General features: G+C 43.4%; 2 protein-coding genes across 7 annotated transcripts in view; both read right to left on the reverse strand.

The window, feature by feature from the left end:
• LOC147194631 (receptor-type tyrosine-protein phosphatase N2-like) overlaps positions 1–4,359 on the reverse strand; it is a 49,486-nt gene extending 45,127 nt beyond the window's left edge. The window contains exons 1-3 of one of the 2 annotated variants that reach the window (XM_086129926.1): positions 4,019–4,359; positions 2,387–2,437; positions 2,166–2,279 (exon numbers count right to left, since the gene is read on the reverse strand). In XM_086129926.1, coding sequence (XP_085986052.1) covers positions 2,166–2,279; positions 2,387–2,437; positions 4,019–4,109 — 256 coding nt within the window. In that variant the 5' untranslated portion in view covers positions 4,110–4,359. The remainder of the gene's footprint in view (positions 1–2,165; positions 2,280–2,386; positions 2,438–4,018) is intronic. The other variant, XM_086129927.1, reaches the window with a different exon arrangement.
• A 964-nt stretch (positions 4,360–5,323) lies between these two features.
• Positions 5,324–19,914, reverse strand: part of esyt2a (extended synaptotagmin-like protein 2a) — a 30,042-nt gene continuing 15,451 nt past the window's right edge. For 2 of the 5 annotated variants that reach the window (XM_086129928.1, XM_086129929.1), the window contains exons 13-25: positions 19,505–19,594; positions 19,323–19,418; positions 18,229–18,330; positions 12,194–12,256; positions 11,726–11,800; positions 11,353–11,439; positions 11,109–11,261; positions 9,638–10,005; positions 8,784–8,882; positions 8,554–8,685; positions 7,654–7,759; positions 7,509–7,558; positions 5,324–6,972 (exon numbers count right to left, since the gene is read on the reverse strand). In XM_086129928.1, the coding sequence (XP_085986054.1) occupies positions 6,927–6,972; positions 7,509–7,558; positions 7,654–7,759; positions 8,554–8,685; positions 8,784–8,882; positions 9,638–10,005; positions 11,109–11,261; positions 11,353–11,439; positions 11,726–11,800; positions 12,194–12,256; positions 18,229–18,330; positions 19,323–19,418; positions 19,505–19,594 (1,467 nt within the window). In that variant the 3' untranslated portion in view covers positions 5,324–6,926. The remainder of the gene's footprint in view (positions 6,973–7,508; positions 7,559–7,653; positions 7,760–8,553; positions 8,686–8,783; positions 8,883–9,637; positions 10,006–11,108; positions 11,262–11,352; positions 11,440–11,725; positions 11,801–12,193; positions 12,257–18,228; positions 18,331–19,322; positions 19,419–19,504; positions 19,595–19,914) is intronic. The other 3 variants (XM_086129931.1, XM_086129930.1, XM_086129932.1) reach the window with 3 other exon arrangements.

Raw genomic sequence — 19,914 nt, forward strand, 5'->3', positions numbered from 1 at the left:
GTTTTTTTGGTGCATAAAACTGACCATTCAAGGATGGCAAAAAAAAAACAGCAAAAATTCCAAATCTCCCCCCAAAAATAATCAAAAAATAATATTGGGCATACTTATGTTGTAGTACGGGGCAGTTAGGATTACTAGGCCATGTCTGCCATCTAGTGGAGAATAGTGATATTACAAGTTCAAACTACAGATGACACATTTTTACACATCTGCAAATTCACATAAAAGCCATTTCCCTTGTTTATGTATGTTTTTTTTTTTGGTCTAGTTTTCTGGGGTTGCTTTCTCTATTTACCCCATTCTGTTGTGGAAAACGTTTACCAATTGTTCATCAGCATTTTGGGGAAAATTTGGGGGGTTTATAGGACCACATAAAAAATCATCAGAAAAAAATTCGGGGGACTTAGGGAAGAATTAATGGGCCATTGAAGAATGTGGTCGAGAGGCCCTATACGGCCTGCGGGCCGACAGTTGCCTACTCGTGTTCTAGTAAAGGCATAAATAATGATTTCGCATGAAACCAAGATAAAATATGTATGGGAGGTGAAGGAATTATTTTTGCTCACCTGGTGTTGCCATCGTGGCGTCCAACAAAGTAGTATCCGTGACTCTGAATGTGTGTGGCTTTAAAAGTCAGGCCCCGGCCTGGCTGCTATGTTGTCAACTCTTATCCAGTTTGCGTCGGGTGTGATATACAAGCTTGAATATAAATCTACGTATTACAGATTTTATCATTTAGTCCGTCCAGTGATAGATAAACAAGGAATGACTGAACATCCCACTGGGTCGCCGCTGCGCTTTCCACACCGCTACAAGAGCAAGAGGAACTAGCCATTAGCGACATTGCAAGCTAAGAGGCTTGGGCCGAGTAAAAATGACACAAAGTAACTCACAATTCCACCAAATAACTGCTGATGCGTACTATAGTGGTTAGGTTCTTATGTAGTGGGGGAGGAGCGACTCCAGCCAGATATCAAAGTGCGTCGTCTGATTTAGCCACAACCCAAAAAAACCCCAAAAAACTGATATGATGAAAACCGGGTGAATGTTTTATCTCCACTATTGAGCACAACATACATTTTGATGCACTTTCAGCAATTATCTTGAAAGAATGTAATTCGGAACAAATCTCTCAACTGACTTTACAGGCTCGTGAAACACCATCATGTCCCTTGTCTATTTCCTTTCTGTGACATTTGAGCTCGGCTGTCATTTCCTAGGATTCAAACAAGCAATTACCGATTCGTACTCATCTCTTGGCAGTTCCGCACCGTCTGTAGCACCTCGTTAACACCCAACCCGACACAGCTGCTGAATAGTCGCCATGAAATACGCCATAAAGGCATTGGCAGCATGCTAACAAAGGTGAGCCTACTAAAGCGAGTGAGGCGCGGCTGACAATTTATCTCCTGGGGTGCTGGTGCGGCGTCCCGACTGCTCGTTTGTGTCATTTCTTCCACTTCGTCACACTGGAATCGTTCATGAAGAGATCACTGTTGTTTGTTTTCAATGTTGCATTTTTCTATCAAACTCCTTTAAGATGTCACTCAAAGCAAAGTGGCCTCATCAGCAGATCACACAAGGGGGCGCTTATATGCTTTCTGTCTCCCTCTAGTGGACGCTGTTGCACCTTTCAACTCTTGCCATGAGCATGATGATTGTGGAATTAAACTTTTTTTTTAACCATTTAAATCAGTTCCCAGATACGGAAGAGTATTGCTGCCACATTAGAAAAAATAAATACATTAAAAAAACATATTGCAATATATCAAAAGTTTTATAAATGTAATAATCATTGCTTTGTTTTGGTTTGCTGAACGCGCAAATCAAATTTCGTTTTAATGTGATGAATTTTACTTCCTTATCACATGACATCATGAAACATATCACGTCAAAAGATGAAACTTCATGTGAAATGTGAAAGCGATCAGGTTATACTGTTGAATCGATCATGTAGCACCAATATGGAATTGATATTATAACCTGAGATTTATCATGTTATAATGTGATTCTGAACCTTTTTTTTTTTTTTTGCTAATGTGGCAGCTATACACTTCATATGCACGTGTCATCAACATAAATGTGAATCTCTTCTAACAAACATTGCATGATCACAAGCACCATTTCATCCCCAAGCTGACATGCATGTGCGTGCGTGCGCTTACCCGTATCGGCCATTTTGTCCAGTAGCAGTCGAAAATGTTGTACGACGGGCAGGGTGACGTCATAGGAGTAAACGTCGCTCACCGGGATGGAGTAACACCTCCCAAACATCCCGTCTACAAATGCATGTGAACAAAAGTATTGGGACGCTTTCCAGCCTGACGGTAAGTCAAAATGCTAAAACAGTTAAAAATTGTTTTGTTTTTGTTTTTTAAAATCTCACCGTTGACACATAGCTCAAATGGTGTACACAGTTCTTGCTCAAATAGACAACCTGGAAATAACACAAGAGAAAGAATGATCTTTCAACAAACTTTTTTTTAAAAGGCAAAAAAATAATAATCTGCCCATTTATCTCTTTGACATAGAGTTAATACTAAAAGTCAAAATATTGTCAAATATTCTGCCTGTACTTAATGTTTGTTGTTATAATTATTAAGGGAGAAAAAAATGAGATTTCATTCTTTGAATATTTGTTTGAATTGATCCCGATTAATCAGATATCTAAATCGGCCTCAAAAATCAAGAAATTGTCAGGCCCTGGTTTCAACTGAGGGTTTCATTTTGAAACAAGGGTTAAGGTTCGAACTTAAAACTGTGTTAGGGTTTCAAATTAGGGTTTCAAATTAGTGTTTTAAATTAGGCTTTTAAATCTGGGTTCCAAGCGTATTGACATCACTCAGTGGTCCAACTGTGTGAAGAGCTCAGACGGCTGCTAAACCACACTCGCGCGCATAAACCGTTGAACAGGGCAAACAGACGGATGCTGTAACCATGGCAACAGCTCATCAGCTGTGAGACCATCAACGGACGGCCACACTCGCACACACTTGCATGTTTTGCCTGTGTGCTTGCCACCCCTTGCTGAGGTGTGAACAGAATCGGTGGACTTTGCAGCTATGAAACACATTGGAGGAGGAGGAGGAGGAGGAGGTCTTTTTTTTTAAACACTATTAATAGAATGCAAAAAATATGTTCAATGACAAAAACATATTTTCAATGCAATTGCTAGTGAAATAATTGCTAATTACATTACATAGGGCGGGTCTTCCCTATAGGAGGCGGCCATTTTTCACCGCAATCTTTCTGCTACGGATACCTGAAGAAGACAAATTTAGGGAAAGTAGGTCCCAATCCTAACGACGAAAACATGTAGACTGTAACACATTCCAGGCACTTTCTCGTCACTTGAACGACTTTTGGATTCGTTTGGGATGACATTTTGGTTGCACCGCTGCTGAAGAATTTGGTGAAATGCTGGCCAACTTTGTTTTCTCCGGTGCACCGAAGTGCGCGTTTTTCAAAATCCACGCGCTTCGAGTTAGGTTGTTGCATTCTGTTATTTCACCACTCGATGGCACAAGTTCTACACGCTGTACCTTTCACATGTTGCATTTATATACAGTATATATTTGGACATTAAAAATACACATATTCATACTCATGGTATGTCTACCTATTTATTCACTTTAGTTAAAGTCAACTAATGTGTTTGTTAAATCGTGCATGTCTTGCTAACCTCCAGAGTAACTGACATACTTGTTTTTTTTACATTGCAAAAAATATACACGTTGAAAATGATTTAGGAGCAATTTCTATGCATATTAACATGCCCAACGTGATGATCGTAGTTTTTAAATAGATGTAAATGACGCACGATGCTCATTTGAATGAACATCACGGACCCGTTTTATATTTGTGTTGGGGGGGGGGGGGTTGCCCCCGCCCCCCGACTCTCAGTTTTGTGAGAGCTCCGACGTTTTGACATCATGTATGTGTGTTAATTGACGAATCAACACCCAGCACAAAATGGACCCCAGCGGAAGCACAAGAACCAGTAGCAGCGGAGACTCACCGACTAGCCTGTCAGCCAAGGCGGGGGAGGAAGACGTGCGCAGGAGGACGACGACAAGGAGGCAAAAGGAGGAGAAGGGAGACGGCAGCATGTCTCTCCTGCTTTGGCTCCAACCGCACGTTAAAAGGCCATCCGTCCTCTCGGGCTCTGTTCGGTCCTGGGGTGCGCCCTGGAAGGCACCTGCGCGGCCTGGCGAGCAGGAGACGAGTCGGTTGCGTGGCTGGACGAATGGATGAAGCGAGGGAGGGAGGGTAGGAGGCAGGCGGGCAGTGAGCCTGAAAGCTCGGGCGTTGATTGCGCTTCCTCCTCCTGATGCTGCTGCTGCTGCTGCTCCTGCTGCTCTCAGCAAGCTCACGGGTGTCTTCGCATGCTATACATCCGCCGCTCGCTTTCGAAATAAAAGGAAAAAAAGGCGAACGGAAACCAGACTGGCGAGCTCTTGTGGAAATACAACATGGGAATAAAGAAAGCCTAGTGCACACTTTTTTGTTAGTTGCTCTGAACGGAGTGGTCACTGCTAACTGTCAGAACCCACAGTGAAAAACACACAAATTAACCACTCGCCAGTCTATCAAGAAACAAAACAATGGATTGGTCGCCTTTGACTGTCAGGGCAACTAGACAAACAATGGATTGGTCGCCAGCCATTGCCAGGGCACATACAGACAAACAATGGACTTTTCACCAGGCACAACACAGCCAAAGAATTGGTCGCCAGCCAACGTAAAGGCACATAGATAAGCAAAAGACTGGTCACCAGTCAATGTGTCAGAGCAGTGCACATAAACAATACAAATGAACTGGTTACCGACCAATGTCCAGGATCAGGTAGAAAAACATAAGACTGGTCGCCAGCCAATTTCAGATCACATATAAACAAAAAATTGGACTGGTCACCTGCCAATGTTAGTGCATATGTCGACAAACAATGAATTGGTCACCATACACTGTCAGAAATCAAATTGGAAAAAAATGACTGGTCGCCAGCAAATGTCAGAGCACATCTATAAATGATTGGGCAACAGTGAATGTCAACTCGGAAAAAAACCCAAAAACAAAAGGACTGGTAGCCAGTCAACATCATCATAGACAGTATGGACAAACAATTGACTGGTTGCCCGACAAGATCAGAGAACATGGACAAAAATATTTAACGAGTCGCCAGTCTATCTAGGAACATAGAGACAAACAATGACTGGTCGCCTGTCATGGTCACCACGTGATGCGGCAGGCGAAGCCAAAAGGTAAACAGAGCTGCATTGTGATGGCATGGGTGGCTGCATGTGATATAAAATAATCTGAGACTTTTCCTTATGATTTTTGTTTTATTCCTTTCCAAGTTGACGCAGAGGGGTCACGTGACCTTCGACCTAAGGCACAACAGGAAGGAGACTCAAATGTGAGCCATTCAAAATAAGAGTAAAAGTCCATCGAATTTGAAATGTGTCTCCAAGCAGAACACACGTCAGAATAACAGATTTCCTGTTCTACTCATTTTACTTTGAATACTTAAAATCATGACAAAAGAATATAAATTGAATAAATTGATTTAAGACCTTGCAAGTAAAACGTGGAAGTATTAAAACAATATGAAAATGACACTCGCTAAAATATTGCTGCTTCATTAAAAAAACAATGGCCACTAGATGGTGCTGTTACATGATGATATGCAATCGTGATATTTTGGGTTTCTTTTTCAAGCTGCAGGATTTGTACTGTACATATGGATAGCTGTAGGCGTGATATAATAGCTCTCCATTTATAATTTTTGAATCCTTAATTTCACAATAAAGTCGCCTTTAAACACAAAGAAGAGTCATTTTCTTTCATTTCAGGAGAAAGAAAGATTTTTGGGGGGCTTTTTTGCAAAGAGCAATTAAAACCTGAAAAAACAAATCTTTTTCAAGAAAAAAAGTCACATTTAATTCTAAAAAAAAAAAAAAGAATCATGGCCAAAGTTGTATTTTTTTTCTCCGAAAGAAAAGTGTCATACATTGGGGGAAAAATTGGTCTCTAAAAATCATTGTTTTGAGGAACAAAAAGGTCAATAATAAAATAAAATAAACAATTCTCCACCCTGATTTTTTTTGGGGGGGGTGTCATTTTTTAGGAAAACTGAAAAATTCAAGAGAAAATTAAGTATTTTTAAAGACGGAAACTAATTTTTAATTTTTGATCCTCCACTTTCTCAAAAGTTGAATTATTTGAAGAAAACACATCCAATTTTTCTTCATAATTTAAAAAAAAAGAACAAATCTTCCTCAGCCATTTTTTCCAAGGAAAATTGGAGGGGAAGATTTGGACCCCTCAAAAAGGCATTTTCACCCCCGCAAGACAAACAAAAGATGTATTTTTCAAGAAAAAAAAGTGACTTTTTTCCCCAACAAAATAATTCTTAATTATCACAAGATTTTGTTCTTTAAAGTTGAAATATTACGAGAAAATGGTTGCACACTAATTTTTAAAGTGATTTTTGTCCTTCATTAAACTCAGAATACGACAAATGTTTCCAATCCCAAAAATAGGACTTTTTTCCCTTGTATAGTCCAACCGTTTTTTTTTAATTGAAAAGTAGATTTTAATTTCTTTCTCTTTTCCATGTGTCCCTTAGGCTCCTTCACACATGACAGACATTGTTAAGAAGAAAAAAAAAAAACATTCCAGCCATCTTATCTTGATCCTGCACGATGCGACATACACTGTACGTATTTACACAAAGGACTTGGTGACGATGATAAATAGTGATAGCCAATTTGCGTTTGTTCCCTTTTGCCTCAAAGGCAAGGTCTGCCTTGCCCCTTCATGCGAAAGCTGCTTGTTTGGTTGGAAAGTATGAAAGGAGCACAAACGGGGAGATTCGAATGACGCCCAACTCATCACCACCACCACCACCACGATGATGATAACTTTAGATCAGATGAGTCTTCGTTTGGCCGTCTTCAGTTAGCTCATACCTGCAGGGGCCACAAAAAAACAACTTTCATTTTAAAAAAAAAAAAAGGCAGATTGTGCGCAGAAAGTTTGATTTTACAAAAAAATTATAAATAATTTTCAGTTGTTTTTGAAGATTTTCCATCATCAAGAAAGTAAAAAAATGCATTTCTCGAGTTAAAAAAACATTTATTCTGGTATAATTTTTCCCAAGAAAAAACATCTTTTTAAGATTTTTTTTTAATGAAGGGGGAGATAAAAAATGTTTTGTTTTCGATAATTTGATTTTTTTTATTTGTATTTTTTATGGGGGTGCTGGGGGGGGGGCTGTTTAAGAAATATTCAACCCAAATAATGAGTTGGGACAAATAGTCATGTTAGAAAAAGTCAAATGGCAGTCCAATTTTTTTTTTACCTAATTTTAAAAAAAAAGTTTTTAGAGGGAAAACATTTTATTTTTCTTTTGAGGTAAAAGTGTCTTTTCAACCAAAAAGTCTTCTTTGAAAGAAAGAAACATTTTTCAACCAAAAGTCAAAAAACAATTGAAGTGACAACTGACCACTGCGTCCATCCCTTGGCGGCGTCCTCGGGGCCCAATTTGACCAGGACCTGACGGACAAAAGTGGCCCTTTGTCAGCTTGCTCATGTGATGTGCAACAAACACCAGCTGGTGGAGAGTTCTTCATTTTTTTTTGGTCTTGTACCTTTCCCAGCAGGCCCTTGTGTCTGGAGAGCAACCCTCCACTGTTCTTGACGGCCACATCCAGAGTTCTCCTGTGGAGCTCCACCAGGGAAACGCTGAACTCGAAACTGAGCACGTAAAAAAAAAAAAAAAAATTATATTATAATAATAATTTCACTGCAAACTAAAACACACACTGAAAGTAAATCAAAATTATGTGTGCCGCATTTATGAGGGTTTAAGGTAAAAAATTATGATCTAGTGTTGGAATTTTGTCATTAGGATTCACTGATTTGGGAAAAAGTCAAAACTGTTCTGATGACAAAAAAGTGAGTTAAAGAATTTTCATCTATGAAAAATAGAAGAAAACAATAGTAGGGGTTTTTAAAGTTTGTTATGACTTTTAAATTCATGTAGTTTCAGTTTTTAGGGCAAGTTAGTTTTGTGTTCAGGTTTTTTTTATGCTTTAAGTTTTTGTGAGGGTTAATATTAGTTTCGGGCTTTTAAACTGAATATAAAATTAATATAGGCAGTATTTGTTGAGTGCAAGATTTAAATGGGGAAAATATAAAAGAAAAAAAAATGTGGAAAAAAATTAATCTGCGAATTTCCGGATGCCAAACTATGAATATGTGTCAACTATAGTTTTAAATTGTAATATCAGAAGATTGCGGATTTGGCATAGTTACACAGTTTTGTGCCATCCTTGAATGGTCATTTTTATGCAAGCAAGTCCTTTGTAAGGAAAAAAACAAATAAAAAAGAAATAAAATGACATTTCAGTTACTTGTCATTTTTAAATAAGGTTTTTTCATCTTTATTTTGGTAACGAAAAGGGTTTTTTCAGTGAACTATTTATTATTCCGGGTTTTTTTCAGTTACTCCATTTGTTACCGTGACCTATTGTGACCTTGCTACTTACGTCTGATCATAAACGGGGTTGAGCGTTTTCTTGAAGGTGTGAGTTTTTCTCCTTCCCGAGCGTCTCTTGTCAGGGAGCAAGTAGAGGCGCACGTACGGGTCTGAGCCGTGGTCGCTGAATGATATTAGATTCCTGAGCACAAGCGACAAGAAGAAGAAGAGTCAGTGGATTTCCACATCACCATCAACTCCCCCCAAAAAAAGAAAAATGAGTTTGTGTGTGTTTGTTACCTGCAGGCATGGACCACCACCACCAACTTGTTCCTTTGGGAGCTGTGTCTTACCGTCAGCTGGATCTCCCCCAGGGGGAAGTAGCTGGGCCCAGAACCACTAAAAGACACACACACAGCAAATTTTCTCATAAAAATATGCAACATGGGCAGCACAAAATTGTGTTTCAAAGTGATTTTAAGTGTTTGAAGTGGATTCCAATTAGTTTGAAGCACCTGAGAGAGGCATTTGTCGAATTTCAAACCTATTTGAAGCTCGCTTCAAATCGCCGTCAATTTGAAGCACAGCAGAAAAAAAAAATGTCGATCACATATGTGAAACGCATTTGAAGCCAACAAGGGGTCGTGTCGAATGTCGTGAAATCTTTTTAAACTCCTTTTGAGTCAAGGTGTTAATTTTGAGTCGATTTGATGCTTCTGGCGCCAGTCTCAAGCATTTTAGGGACAGAAAAAGAAATGCGTAGAGCATATTTGAAACCCATTTCAAGCATGTGTGAAATGTGATTATATGCAAGTTTCAAGGCAATTTAATGCTTTTGAGGTTGGTTTGCCACTTATCTGGATCTGGCAAATGGGAACCCTTTCATATGCAACATCTTGATTACGTTAATGCACTTGACTTTGGAGTCAACCAGCCCTGCCTCAAACATCGCCAGTTGCTCCAAAATACTGCTGCTCACCTCTCAAATGGCGCACGTAAGACGAATCATGTAAGTTGAGTCCTTTTTTTTGGGGTCCTGTTTTCACTGTTTTTAACTTTGCGTCTGTATTATTGTTTTGAAAGGATGTCGACAAAGTATTGACAGGGCTTTCTAGTTTTAGAGACTCTTTTGGAGAAAAAACTGTCTGCTGTACTTCTGCATCTGCTGGAGTCTCTGTTGCAGCTCCTGAGCAGCGAAGGGGTAGGAGATATCGGAGGCGATGCTGGGCGTGGCCTCCTTGCCTCCGTCCAGGAAGTGCTGCGATCCCGTGATGGCCACGTGCGACGAGCTGCGGCCGCGCTCGGCCAGGCTGCCTCCCTTCAGCCGGCTGTCCGGCTCCTCCTGCTCGGACTCCCGACGCCGCCTCAGGCCGTCCTGGCCCGACACGGAGTACGAGCGCGGGATGTTGGCGGCCGAGTCAGAAAGCTCGGACGGCCGTGGCGTCAGGTTGGCGGTACTGGACTTGAGTCCGGATGAGGCCTGGTCGACGCCGAAAGATGCGTCTTTGTCCAGACAAAGCACCTGAAAGTGCGCATGATGTGAGGTTTCTTTCAAAGGTTTCCAGTGACATTTCTTAGTGCTTTTTGGTACATATCCAGATAAACGTTTTACAGAAGGCAACTTCGACTATTAAAGCCTGCTTGCATTGGGGCCAAGAAGGCACCAACAGAAGATGCAGGTAAAGATATTTATGTTTATTTGTTTATTGATAGGTATAATCGATGTGTAGCACGTTGCAGCGTTATACAACGATGAAAAAAAATGGCATGTTGACTCAATTTCATTTCGTCAGGTGATCAAATCAAATCATCTGGTTCCAGAAGTAGCTGTCTACTTTCAATTTTAAGTTATTTCATTCATTTTCCTAAACTACATTTTTTTACGCGCTTCACCTCGCGGCAACCCATCGGGTTTCGGGATCTACTACATTACACACAGTGGCGGGATTTCTGACCACATTTGAGAGCACAATAGAGGAGATTATTGTTACGGGCTGCGGACACCCAGAGCTGTACAAAAATAAACGTGAGCTGACTTGGCGTTTTGTCAACGAGGAGGCTGGCATACCCGATACGAATATTATTACTGTTGAACTGTACTAAGTGTAGCATTAGCCGGAGCTACGTTATGAACCACTTTGTTCTCCATGGCTCTTTGTACAGTGGCTGGTACAGCTGCTATCGTCTCACAAGCGAAGCCCCTCCCCTTCTTCTCCAGTGTGCGTGAATGAAGTCACTGCATCACCAGGAACTCCCGGGGTCAAACGCACTCACACCTAGGGACAATTTTGAGCAATTTTATGCATGTTTTTGGAATGTGGGAGGAAACCGGAGTAGCCGGAGAAAACCCACGCAGGCCCGGGGAGAACACGCAAACTCCACACAGGAAGGCCAGAGCCGGGATCGAACCCACGACCTCTGCACTACACTATCTTAAAATATTTTCACTCGTCAGACTTTGAATCTTGAGGAGACATAATGACGCTTTGCTCCTGCACAATGAGGAAGCGGGGGAGTTTTGCAACACTTCTCAGACAGCTCAAGCTAGTTTCAAAATTTCACATTTGATATTGTACAGGACTACTTTTTTTTCTTTCAAATGAGGTTAGTGCAGATGTTTGGTACCCGCAAAGCTATTTTCATCTTGAGACTGCAGCTGGGTCCAGAGTTGCGCAGAAGAAACTGCTGGTTGAGGGTCATGTCTTCGGCCTCCAGCAGGCGGCCCAGAGGCAGACGCAGCGTGCCCAAGGAGCAGTCGTCGTGTTTAGCGTCCTTCACCTAAACACAACAACACAGATTAGGTGAGAAAACATGAACGCGGCTTCCGTTTCTCTCGGTTGGCAGAAAGGAGGAGGAAGCTTTTGTGTACCTCCACCTCCAGGTCTTGAGTCCTGGGGTTGTGGATGAGGAAGGAGAAAGCTTCTTCCCACACCGGCTCGTTGGTTTTGTAGCGTGTCTGCCACAGCACAAAACCAACCACGACGTCCATTTCAGGTTGATTTGAACACCAAGTTGTGCTTTGAGATACATGTTTCATTTGTTTCATGACCATATTTTTGTATATCTAGAAAGGCTCTATCAAATAAAAACACAAATTGTAATGATGCCAATCTCCAACTATTTTTTTTAACTAGCCTTACAGGTCATGTCAAATGTAATTTTTTTTTTTTTAATATTATGCCACAGCCGTTGAAAAATGGATAGCGGGGCACAAATGACCCGGGGGCCATAGTTTTTCTCACCTTGCTCTCATGGGACTTGTGACCCACTCGGAGCTGGACAAACGGACTCGGATCACTGGTCACTTTTTTTCCGGCCTGCGCAGCGTGAACGGAAAAGATTAGAAAAGCTCAAACTAAATAATCCCGGTTGCATGCACACTAGATGCCATTTCACAATGAAAAGACATTCCTTTCACATTAAAGGACCAAAGATGTTCTCAGCGAGGATGAAAAACGCAGACGGTAAAAAGACCCCAAGGCAAGAACACCCAAAACACCTCAAAATGACGTTGACATGAAGTTATTTACAACACACGCATGACACAATTGGTGTTAAGACGAATGGATGGATTCTGAAACTATTTTACTCCCAAAATGGAGAAGAAAAAATATTTGGTTCAAAGCAACAGGTGGCGCTATAACTAAATCCAAAACATGAGACAACTTCAGCTTTTGTGTGTGTGTGTCTGTGTGTGTGTGTGTGGTTACCTTGAAGGCCTTATCAAACGAGGCCTTCTTCAGCCCCACCTGGTTGAACTCTACGGGATTACACTACGGGATGGAGGCCATATGGAGAGAGTCCACACACGCATACATGAACACAAACCACCACCACCAGCAGATTATTAGGGAAGAGCATGCATGGAGGAAGACACACACACATGACACAGAGACAACATGGTTGATTAGTGAATATCCCCAATGAACACCTTCAAGTAACAAGGAAAAGCTGCTTGAGGCGAAGCCATGATGAGCTTGTACAACGCGTGCCTTGAGATACAAGTTGAATTTCAAACACTGTACATGAAGGAAACATGACAGCTGCTCACTAAGCCGCAGTAAAAATACAGTGGACCCCAGTAATATATGCGGGGGGGACCATACCGGCCTGCTTATGGTGAATATCCACATATAATTGACGTCATTTATGATGGCATTGGGGGGGAAAAAAATCCTATTCATTGTTGACTAAATGGGGATATATGCAGCCAAGTAGCATTTTCCACGAAAATGATGGTTGGCTCCTAAAATGAAAAATAAATTTATTTATTTTTTATTGTTATTTTTTTATTTTTATTACGAATAAGTGAACCCACATCGCCCGCGAGTATGTGGCGGTCCCCTATACAGTTACATGAAGGAGACTTTGCTGTTGGTGATGGTGGAGGTTAGGGGGGGCTATTCACAGAACCACCCTCTTATTTCCCAGGTAATATTTACCCAATCCCCTGCCGGGCCCCTTTTTTGTTGGGTAAATAAATATTTTTCATGTCAATAAATAAGCGTCAATTTATCACAGATTTTGGGCATTCCTGGTTGGGCCTTGTCCCAGCCACGTACAAATAGCAGATGTTCATTTTAAGAAGGGTCTTTTAAAAGAAAAATTTTTGCAGAGGATAAAGAAGACATGCATGTGAGTACCCCCATAGGATCTGTCTACATGTGTTGCTCAGGGTCTGTGTTCAAATATCGGTTGCTTAAAAGGTTATAACACGGCAACTCTCGATGCTATCAGTTAGCCAAGCATATGGCGTTTTGTAATGTTTGTTAGCATGGAGATAGCGCAAGGCGAATTTTTGTGGCTGTTTGAAATATACACAGTGAGTGTAATTGTCTGTGTTGTGAAGTCAGTTGGCTTCACGGCCACCATCAAAAGCTTAATCTCAATTTTTTTAACCAACCAATGAACCAAAGGACAGCTCGCGTCTCATAAAATGTGTATGTCGGGTCACTTGTGTCTCAAGGCACCATTGTTTATCCACTGTGGGGTGGCAGGGGGACAACACTGTCCTCGTTGCTCATCGGACAGAAATCACATTTCTTGACAGCGATGATTTACAGACAGACATGTCGGCCAAGAGCAACTCGTAAGAAATTTGAGAGCAAAGTGTGAAGAGATAAGAAGAAATGAACATGATTGATGTGGGAATATTTCCTGCAGAATCACGGGGAAGGAAGACATCAACTGAGAACATTTTGTTCCAAAATAATCGTAAATAAAACAGTGACTCCATAAAAATGACAAGAAATCATTTACAAGAGAAACTAAGTGTGAAACATGTTTTTTTTTCTTTTCTATATTTCGTTTTAGGGTTTTAACATGGATAAATGGAACTTAATTAGCTTTATTTTTCATCTTAATTGCTTTGGGCACTAATTACAACGTAATGGATTCATACAGTATGTGCCCAGAGTCTAATTATGAAAGAATAAAAATCATCTAATTAACTCTAGAAGAATTACAGTCACATGTTATAAAATGATGTTGTTAAGCAGTGGAGTGCGGTATACGCCGAGCGCCTCGTCAGGGCTCAAAAATCAATTTTTTTCTTTGTTGAGCAGCTTTGCAAATCAATGATTTCATTTCAGGAGCAACCCAGTTACCTGAACCAAGGTTTTATTAAACGATAAAAATATGACAATGAACTATTGGTTTTCTTTTTTTTTGTTGATATATTTAACAGTTTTTAGTTCTTAAAGTCGCATTGTGTATACCAGCGAACCGTATTTTCATGTCTAGAAGCAAAATTTATTACAAAAAAAAAAGCTAAGATGCACGTTACTGTAACGTGGGCGCGAGCTGGGCGGCAGCCAAAGGCGGGGACCCTGGCGGTCCGATCCTCGGCTACAGAAGCTAGCTCTTGGGACATGGAATGTCACCTCTCTGGCAGGGAAGGAGCCCGAGCTGGTGTGTGAGGTAGAGAAGTTCCGACTGGATATAGTCGGACTTGCCTCCACACACAGCCTGGGTTCTGGTACTAGTTCTCTCGAGAGGGGTTGGACTCTCTTCCACTCTGGAGTTGCTCATGGTGAGAGGCGCAGAGCAGGTGTGGGCATACTCATTGCCCCCCGGCTCAGTGCCTGTACATTGGGGTTCACACCGGTAGACGAGAGGGTTGCTTCCCTCCGCCTTCGGGTGGGGGGAAGGGTCCTGACTGTTGTTTGTGCATATGCACCAAACGGCAGCTCAGCATACCCACCCTTTTTGGAGTCCTTGGAGGGTGTGCTGGAGAGTACTCCTGCTGGGGACTCCCTTGTTCTGCTGGGGGACTTCAATGCTCACGTGGGCAATGACAGTGAGACCTGGAGGGGCGTGATTGGGAGGAACGGCCCCCCCGATCAGAACTCGAGTGGTGTTTTGTTATTGGACTTCTGTGCTCGCCACGGATTGTCCATAACGAACACCTTGTTCAAACATAAGGGTGTCCATATGTGCACTTGGCACCAGGACACCCTAGGCCGTAGTTCGATGATCGACCTTGTGGTTGTATCATCGGATTTGCGGCCGCATGTTTTGGACACTCGGGTGAAGAGAGGGGCGGAGCTGTCAACTGATCACCACCTGGTGGTGAGTAGGCTCCGATGGTGGGGGAAGATGCCGGTCCGTCCTGGCAGACCCAAACGTATTGTGAGGGTTTGTTGGGAGCGTCTGGCGGAATCCCCTGTCAGAAGGAGTTTCAACTCCCACCTCCGACAGAGCTTTTCCCATGTTCCGGGGGAGACGGGGGACATTGAGTCCGAGTGGACCATGTTCCGTGCCTCTATTGTTGAGGCGGCCAATCTGAGTTGTGGCCGTAAGGTGGTTGGTGCCTGTCGTGGCGGCAACCCTCGTACTCGCTGGTGGACACCAGCAGTAAGGGATGCCGTCAAGCTGAAGAAGGAGTCCTATCGAGCCTTTATGGCCTGTGGGACCCCAGAGGCAGCTGACGGGTATCGACTGGCCAAGCGGAACGCAGCTTCGGTGGTCGCCGAGGCAAAAACCCGAGCGTGGGAAGAGTTCGGTGAGGCCATGGAAGCCGACTTCCGGACGGCTTCGAGGAAATTCTGGTCCACCATCCGACGTCTCAGGAGGGGGAAGCAGTGCACCACTAACACTGTGTACAGTGGGGATGGGGCACTGCTGACTTCGACTCGGGACGTTGTGAACCGGTGGGCAGAGTACTTCGAAGACCTCCTCAACCCCACCAACACGTCTTCCTTGGAGGAAGCAGAGTCTGAGGACCCTGAGGTGGGCTCTCCTATCTCTGTGGTTGAAGTCACCGATGTGGTTAAAAAGCTCCTCGGTGGCAGGGCCCCAGGGGTGGATGAGATCCGCCCGGAGTTCCTCAAGGCTCTGGATGTTGTGGGGCTGTCCTGGTTGACACGCCTCTGCAACATCGCGTGGTCAACGGGGAGAGTGCCTCTGGATTGGCAGACCGGGGTGGTAGTCCCTCTTTTTAAAAGGGGGGACCGGAGGGTGTGTTCCAACTACAGAGGGATCACACTCCTCAGCCTCCCTGGTAAGGTCTATTCAGGGGTGCTGGAGAGGAGGGTCCGTCAGGAAGTCGAGCCTCAGATTGAGGAGGAGCAGTGTGGTTTTCGTCCCGGCCGTGGAACAGTGGACCAGCTCTACACCCTTAGCAGGGTCCTCGAGGGTATGTGGGAATTCGCCCAACCAGTCTACATGTGTTTTGTGGACTTGGAGAAGGCGTTTGACCGTGTCCCTCGGGGAGTTCTGTGGGGGGTGCTTCGTGGGTATGGGGTACCGAACCCCCTGATACGGGCTATTCGGTCACTATACCACCGATGTCAGAGTTTGGTTCGCATTGCCGGCAGTAAGTCGGAATCGTTTCCAGTGAGGGTAGGACTCCGCCAAGGCTGCCCTTTGTCGCCGATTCTGTTCATAATCTTTATGGACAGAATTTCTAGGCGCAGCCGAAGCGTTGAGGGCGTCCGTTTTGGTGGCCTCAGTATTGCATCCCTGCTTTTTGCAGATGATGTGGTGCTGTTGGCTCCTTCAAACGGGGCTCTCCAACGCTCACTGGAGCGTTTCGCAGCTGAGTGTGAAGCGGTTGGGATGAAAATCAGCACCTCCAAATCTGAAACCATGGTCCTCAGTCGGAAAAGGGTGGAGTGCCCCCTCCGGGTCGGGGGAGAGATCTTGCCCCAAGTGGAGGAGTTTAAGTATCTTGGGGTCTTGTTCACGAGTGAGGGCAGGAGGGAGCGAGAGATCGACAGGCGGATCGGTGCAGCGTCTGCTGTGATGCGGACGTTGTATCGGTCTGTCGTGGTGAAGAAGGAGCTGAGCCAAAGGGCGAAGCTCTCAATTTACCGGTCGATCTACGTTCCAACCCTCATCTATGGTCACGAGCTATGGGTCGTGACCGAAAGAACGAGATCCCGGATACAAGCGGCCGAAATGAGTTTTCTCCGCAGGGTGTCCGGGCTCTCCCTTAGAGATAAGGTGAGAAGCTCGGTCATCCGGGAGGGGCTCAGAGTCGAGCCGCTTCTCCTCCACATCGAGAGGAGCCAGATGAGGTGGCTTGGGCATCTGATTCGGATGCCTCCTGAACGCCTCCCTGGTGAGGTGTTCCGGGCATGTCCCACCGGGAGGAGACCCCCAGGAAGACCCAGGACACGCTGGAGTGACTATGTCACCCAGCTGGCCTGGGAACGCCTCGGGATCCCCCGGGGAGAGCTGGAAGAAGTAGCTAGGGAGAGGGAAGTCTGGGCTTCCCTGCTAAAGCTGTTGCCCCCGCGACCCGGCCCCGGATAAGCGGTAGAAGATGGATGGATGGATGGATGGACGTTACTGTAATTTTGAGAACATTTATTGTACAGAGTTCAAAAGTCAAACTCAAAACTCTGTTGTGAAAACAAAGAAATAACATGACTTATTTTACAGTAATTCCTTGCCACGAACTTCAGGTTTGCGGCTTCAGTGTTTCGCGTATTATTATTTAAAAAAAAAAAAAAAAACCTCCTGTAGTAATTAACCTCGAAAAACAAGGGATTACTGTCTTATTATTTCAAACTATATTAATATACTTTTATACTTGGCTAACGTAGGGTGTAGCGGACAGTCATTCTTTACCGGTTCAATTTAGCAAGTTGATTTTCTTGATGAATTAGCATGCTATTTTGCTGTGCTAGCTGTGCCAATCGTATGTTAACATAGCAATTAGCATGTCTTGTAGCTAATTAGCCACCACAGAGGCGATGATTACTGACATAGAAGCGACTCCGTTTTTAGGCGCAGCAGTAGCAAGCCGAAGCTCGCCGCTGGGTAGCTGATGCGGCCTAAGTAGCACCAAATTTCTTTCAACTGGATGTGCGCATAGCACTACACTCGTGTACTTCCCTATTATGTCAAAAGCCAACAGTGGACATTACTTCTGTAGATGTGAGCGGCACGTGTGCGTGAGGCCCGGCGAGCTTTTGGGGATTTTGTCAGCGGTTGATTATCAGTTTTCCTATTCAAGGTGTTTTGATGAGACGCAAAAATGGCTCACAAACTGTATTGCTAAACTGCTCGCCAACTTTGATGCATAACGGCCTGTGAGACTGCAGCTGCGACGCACTGAAGACTCACTGCTGACAACGAGGCGCTCTAAAGCGGCACATTTTCAGCAATTATCTGCAAACACGTAAAATCTCTGAATACACGTTATCGGCTCTTGAAGAGAGTCCATGACTCAGCCATCTCTGTTCCTTGCTGGCCCATATCAAAAGCATCTATGCATGCAGTTGCAAGTCAGACTCACAAATAAGCTGCGGTAGAGCGAGGCCGTGTTCTCGCAAAACACCAAACCGGCGGCTTGCCACTCGGAAAGATGCCCGCTTCCCACGTTGCCCTCGAACACGCCCTTCACGTGCGACAGGAAGATGAGAGGGGAAAAGAAGAAGGAAAAGGAAGAAAGAGAAGCAGACGAGGCTGAAAAGCGGACGATGACATCGTCGCCATGTCCAGTCAGCAGAAACTGAAAGGACTGAACAAAGTGCACCTTTTGAAAGTGAAGTGAGAACATTTCCAAAAGAGACGCTGAGAGGAGAATATTGGTCCTGACGCAAGATTCGGGTAAAGATTTGTAAATATCTCATTCAGGATTTTTACACTGTCCATATCATCTCAAAATATTTTTTTATTTGGTCAAATTAAATCAATGCCCAAGTTTTATTTGTTCAAATGTGTCAACTCGATCTGCAGTTCGACCGCCCGTCAAACCAATTCAAGTACTTTTTTTTCAACTCAAAATCATTCAGCGTGAGACTTGATTCGATTGAGAAGAATTTCAAGCATCAGCCGGCAACACAATGAATAAAATCTAAGAAAAGAAAATCCAAAATTATGATTTCTTTAAGACTGCGAAACTTTTTTTTCTTTCCTAAATATTCAGGAATGGTTTGATTGAGGATTGTAATAGTAAGAATAATGATAATGTTTTTTTTAATGATTTAATTCATTTGAATGACATATCCAGTCCAAAACATCCTGTATATTTAAAAGAAAAAAAATCAAAATTTTATACAACTATAAAATTAATTAATTCTCTTTACCAGGAAGAAAGAAATAGAAAAGAAAATTAATCAAATAAAAAAAGAATAATAGAATAGAGAATAAATGGAAAACAAATAGAAAAGAGTAATTGTGAAGCGACTTTGTGGACACACTGTATATCTCACCCGCCATTTTCTTGAGTTATACAAAAGGTCCCTAATCAAGTGGCTAACAAGACCGATTGCTTGACTTGCACTTAGACGTAAACAGAAGAGAAAGAAGAAACGTGTTTTCTTCTAAAAAGCAGCAGCCAAAGGACGTCCACCTCATTTTTGGATTCGCTTTTTCGCGTGTGCTCACCGGAAGGTTGCGCGCCGAGTCCAAGAAGACGACGAGGAGCGCCGAAGAGAGGCCGTCGTTGGCTTTGCCGCGGTCGGCGCGGATGCTGGCCAGAGCCTGAAAATCAGGAAGCGAAGGAGGAAGTGACATCATGGCAGGAAGAAGGCAGGCAGGCAGATGTTCCAGGCCTCCCCGCTCCTTACCTGGTCGAGCTTGTCGGGCGTGGACAGCAGAGACAACCACTCCAGCTTCAGGTGCAACTTGCCGGAAGCCACATCGTCCAGACTGAACCACTGCACGCACAAAAAAATAAATACATAAAAATAAAAACCGCCAGAGCGTCAGGACTCTTCATAATGCCACAGTAATATGAGGTGCTCTTCGCAGAGGATAAACAAGATGTGTTCCTCATCTGTTTGTGTTCAAACATCCCGTTGCTTTACGGGTTAGAACACCGCCGCTATTGATGCAAATGGCCGTTTGGCCTTCCTTTGTACTGACGTATACAGCAAGGACGAAATAAATATGTTTCAAATGAACTGCGAAAACTCATATTGAATATTAATAATTGACAGAGACAAATAAGAAGAACATTTTCACTGTAACTATAGTT

The sequence above is a fragment of the Hippocampus guttulatus genome, chromosome 14 (assembly GCF_054856545.1).
Source record: "Hippocampus guttulatus isolate MCC_2025c chromosome 14, RoL_Hgut_1.0, whole genome shotgun sequence".
Classification (NCBI taxonomy): Eukaryota; Metazoa; Chordata; class Actinopteri; order Syngnathiformes; family Syngnathidae; genus Hippocampus; species Hippocampus guttulatus.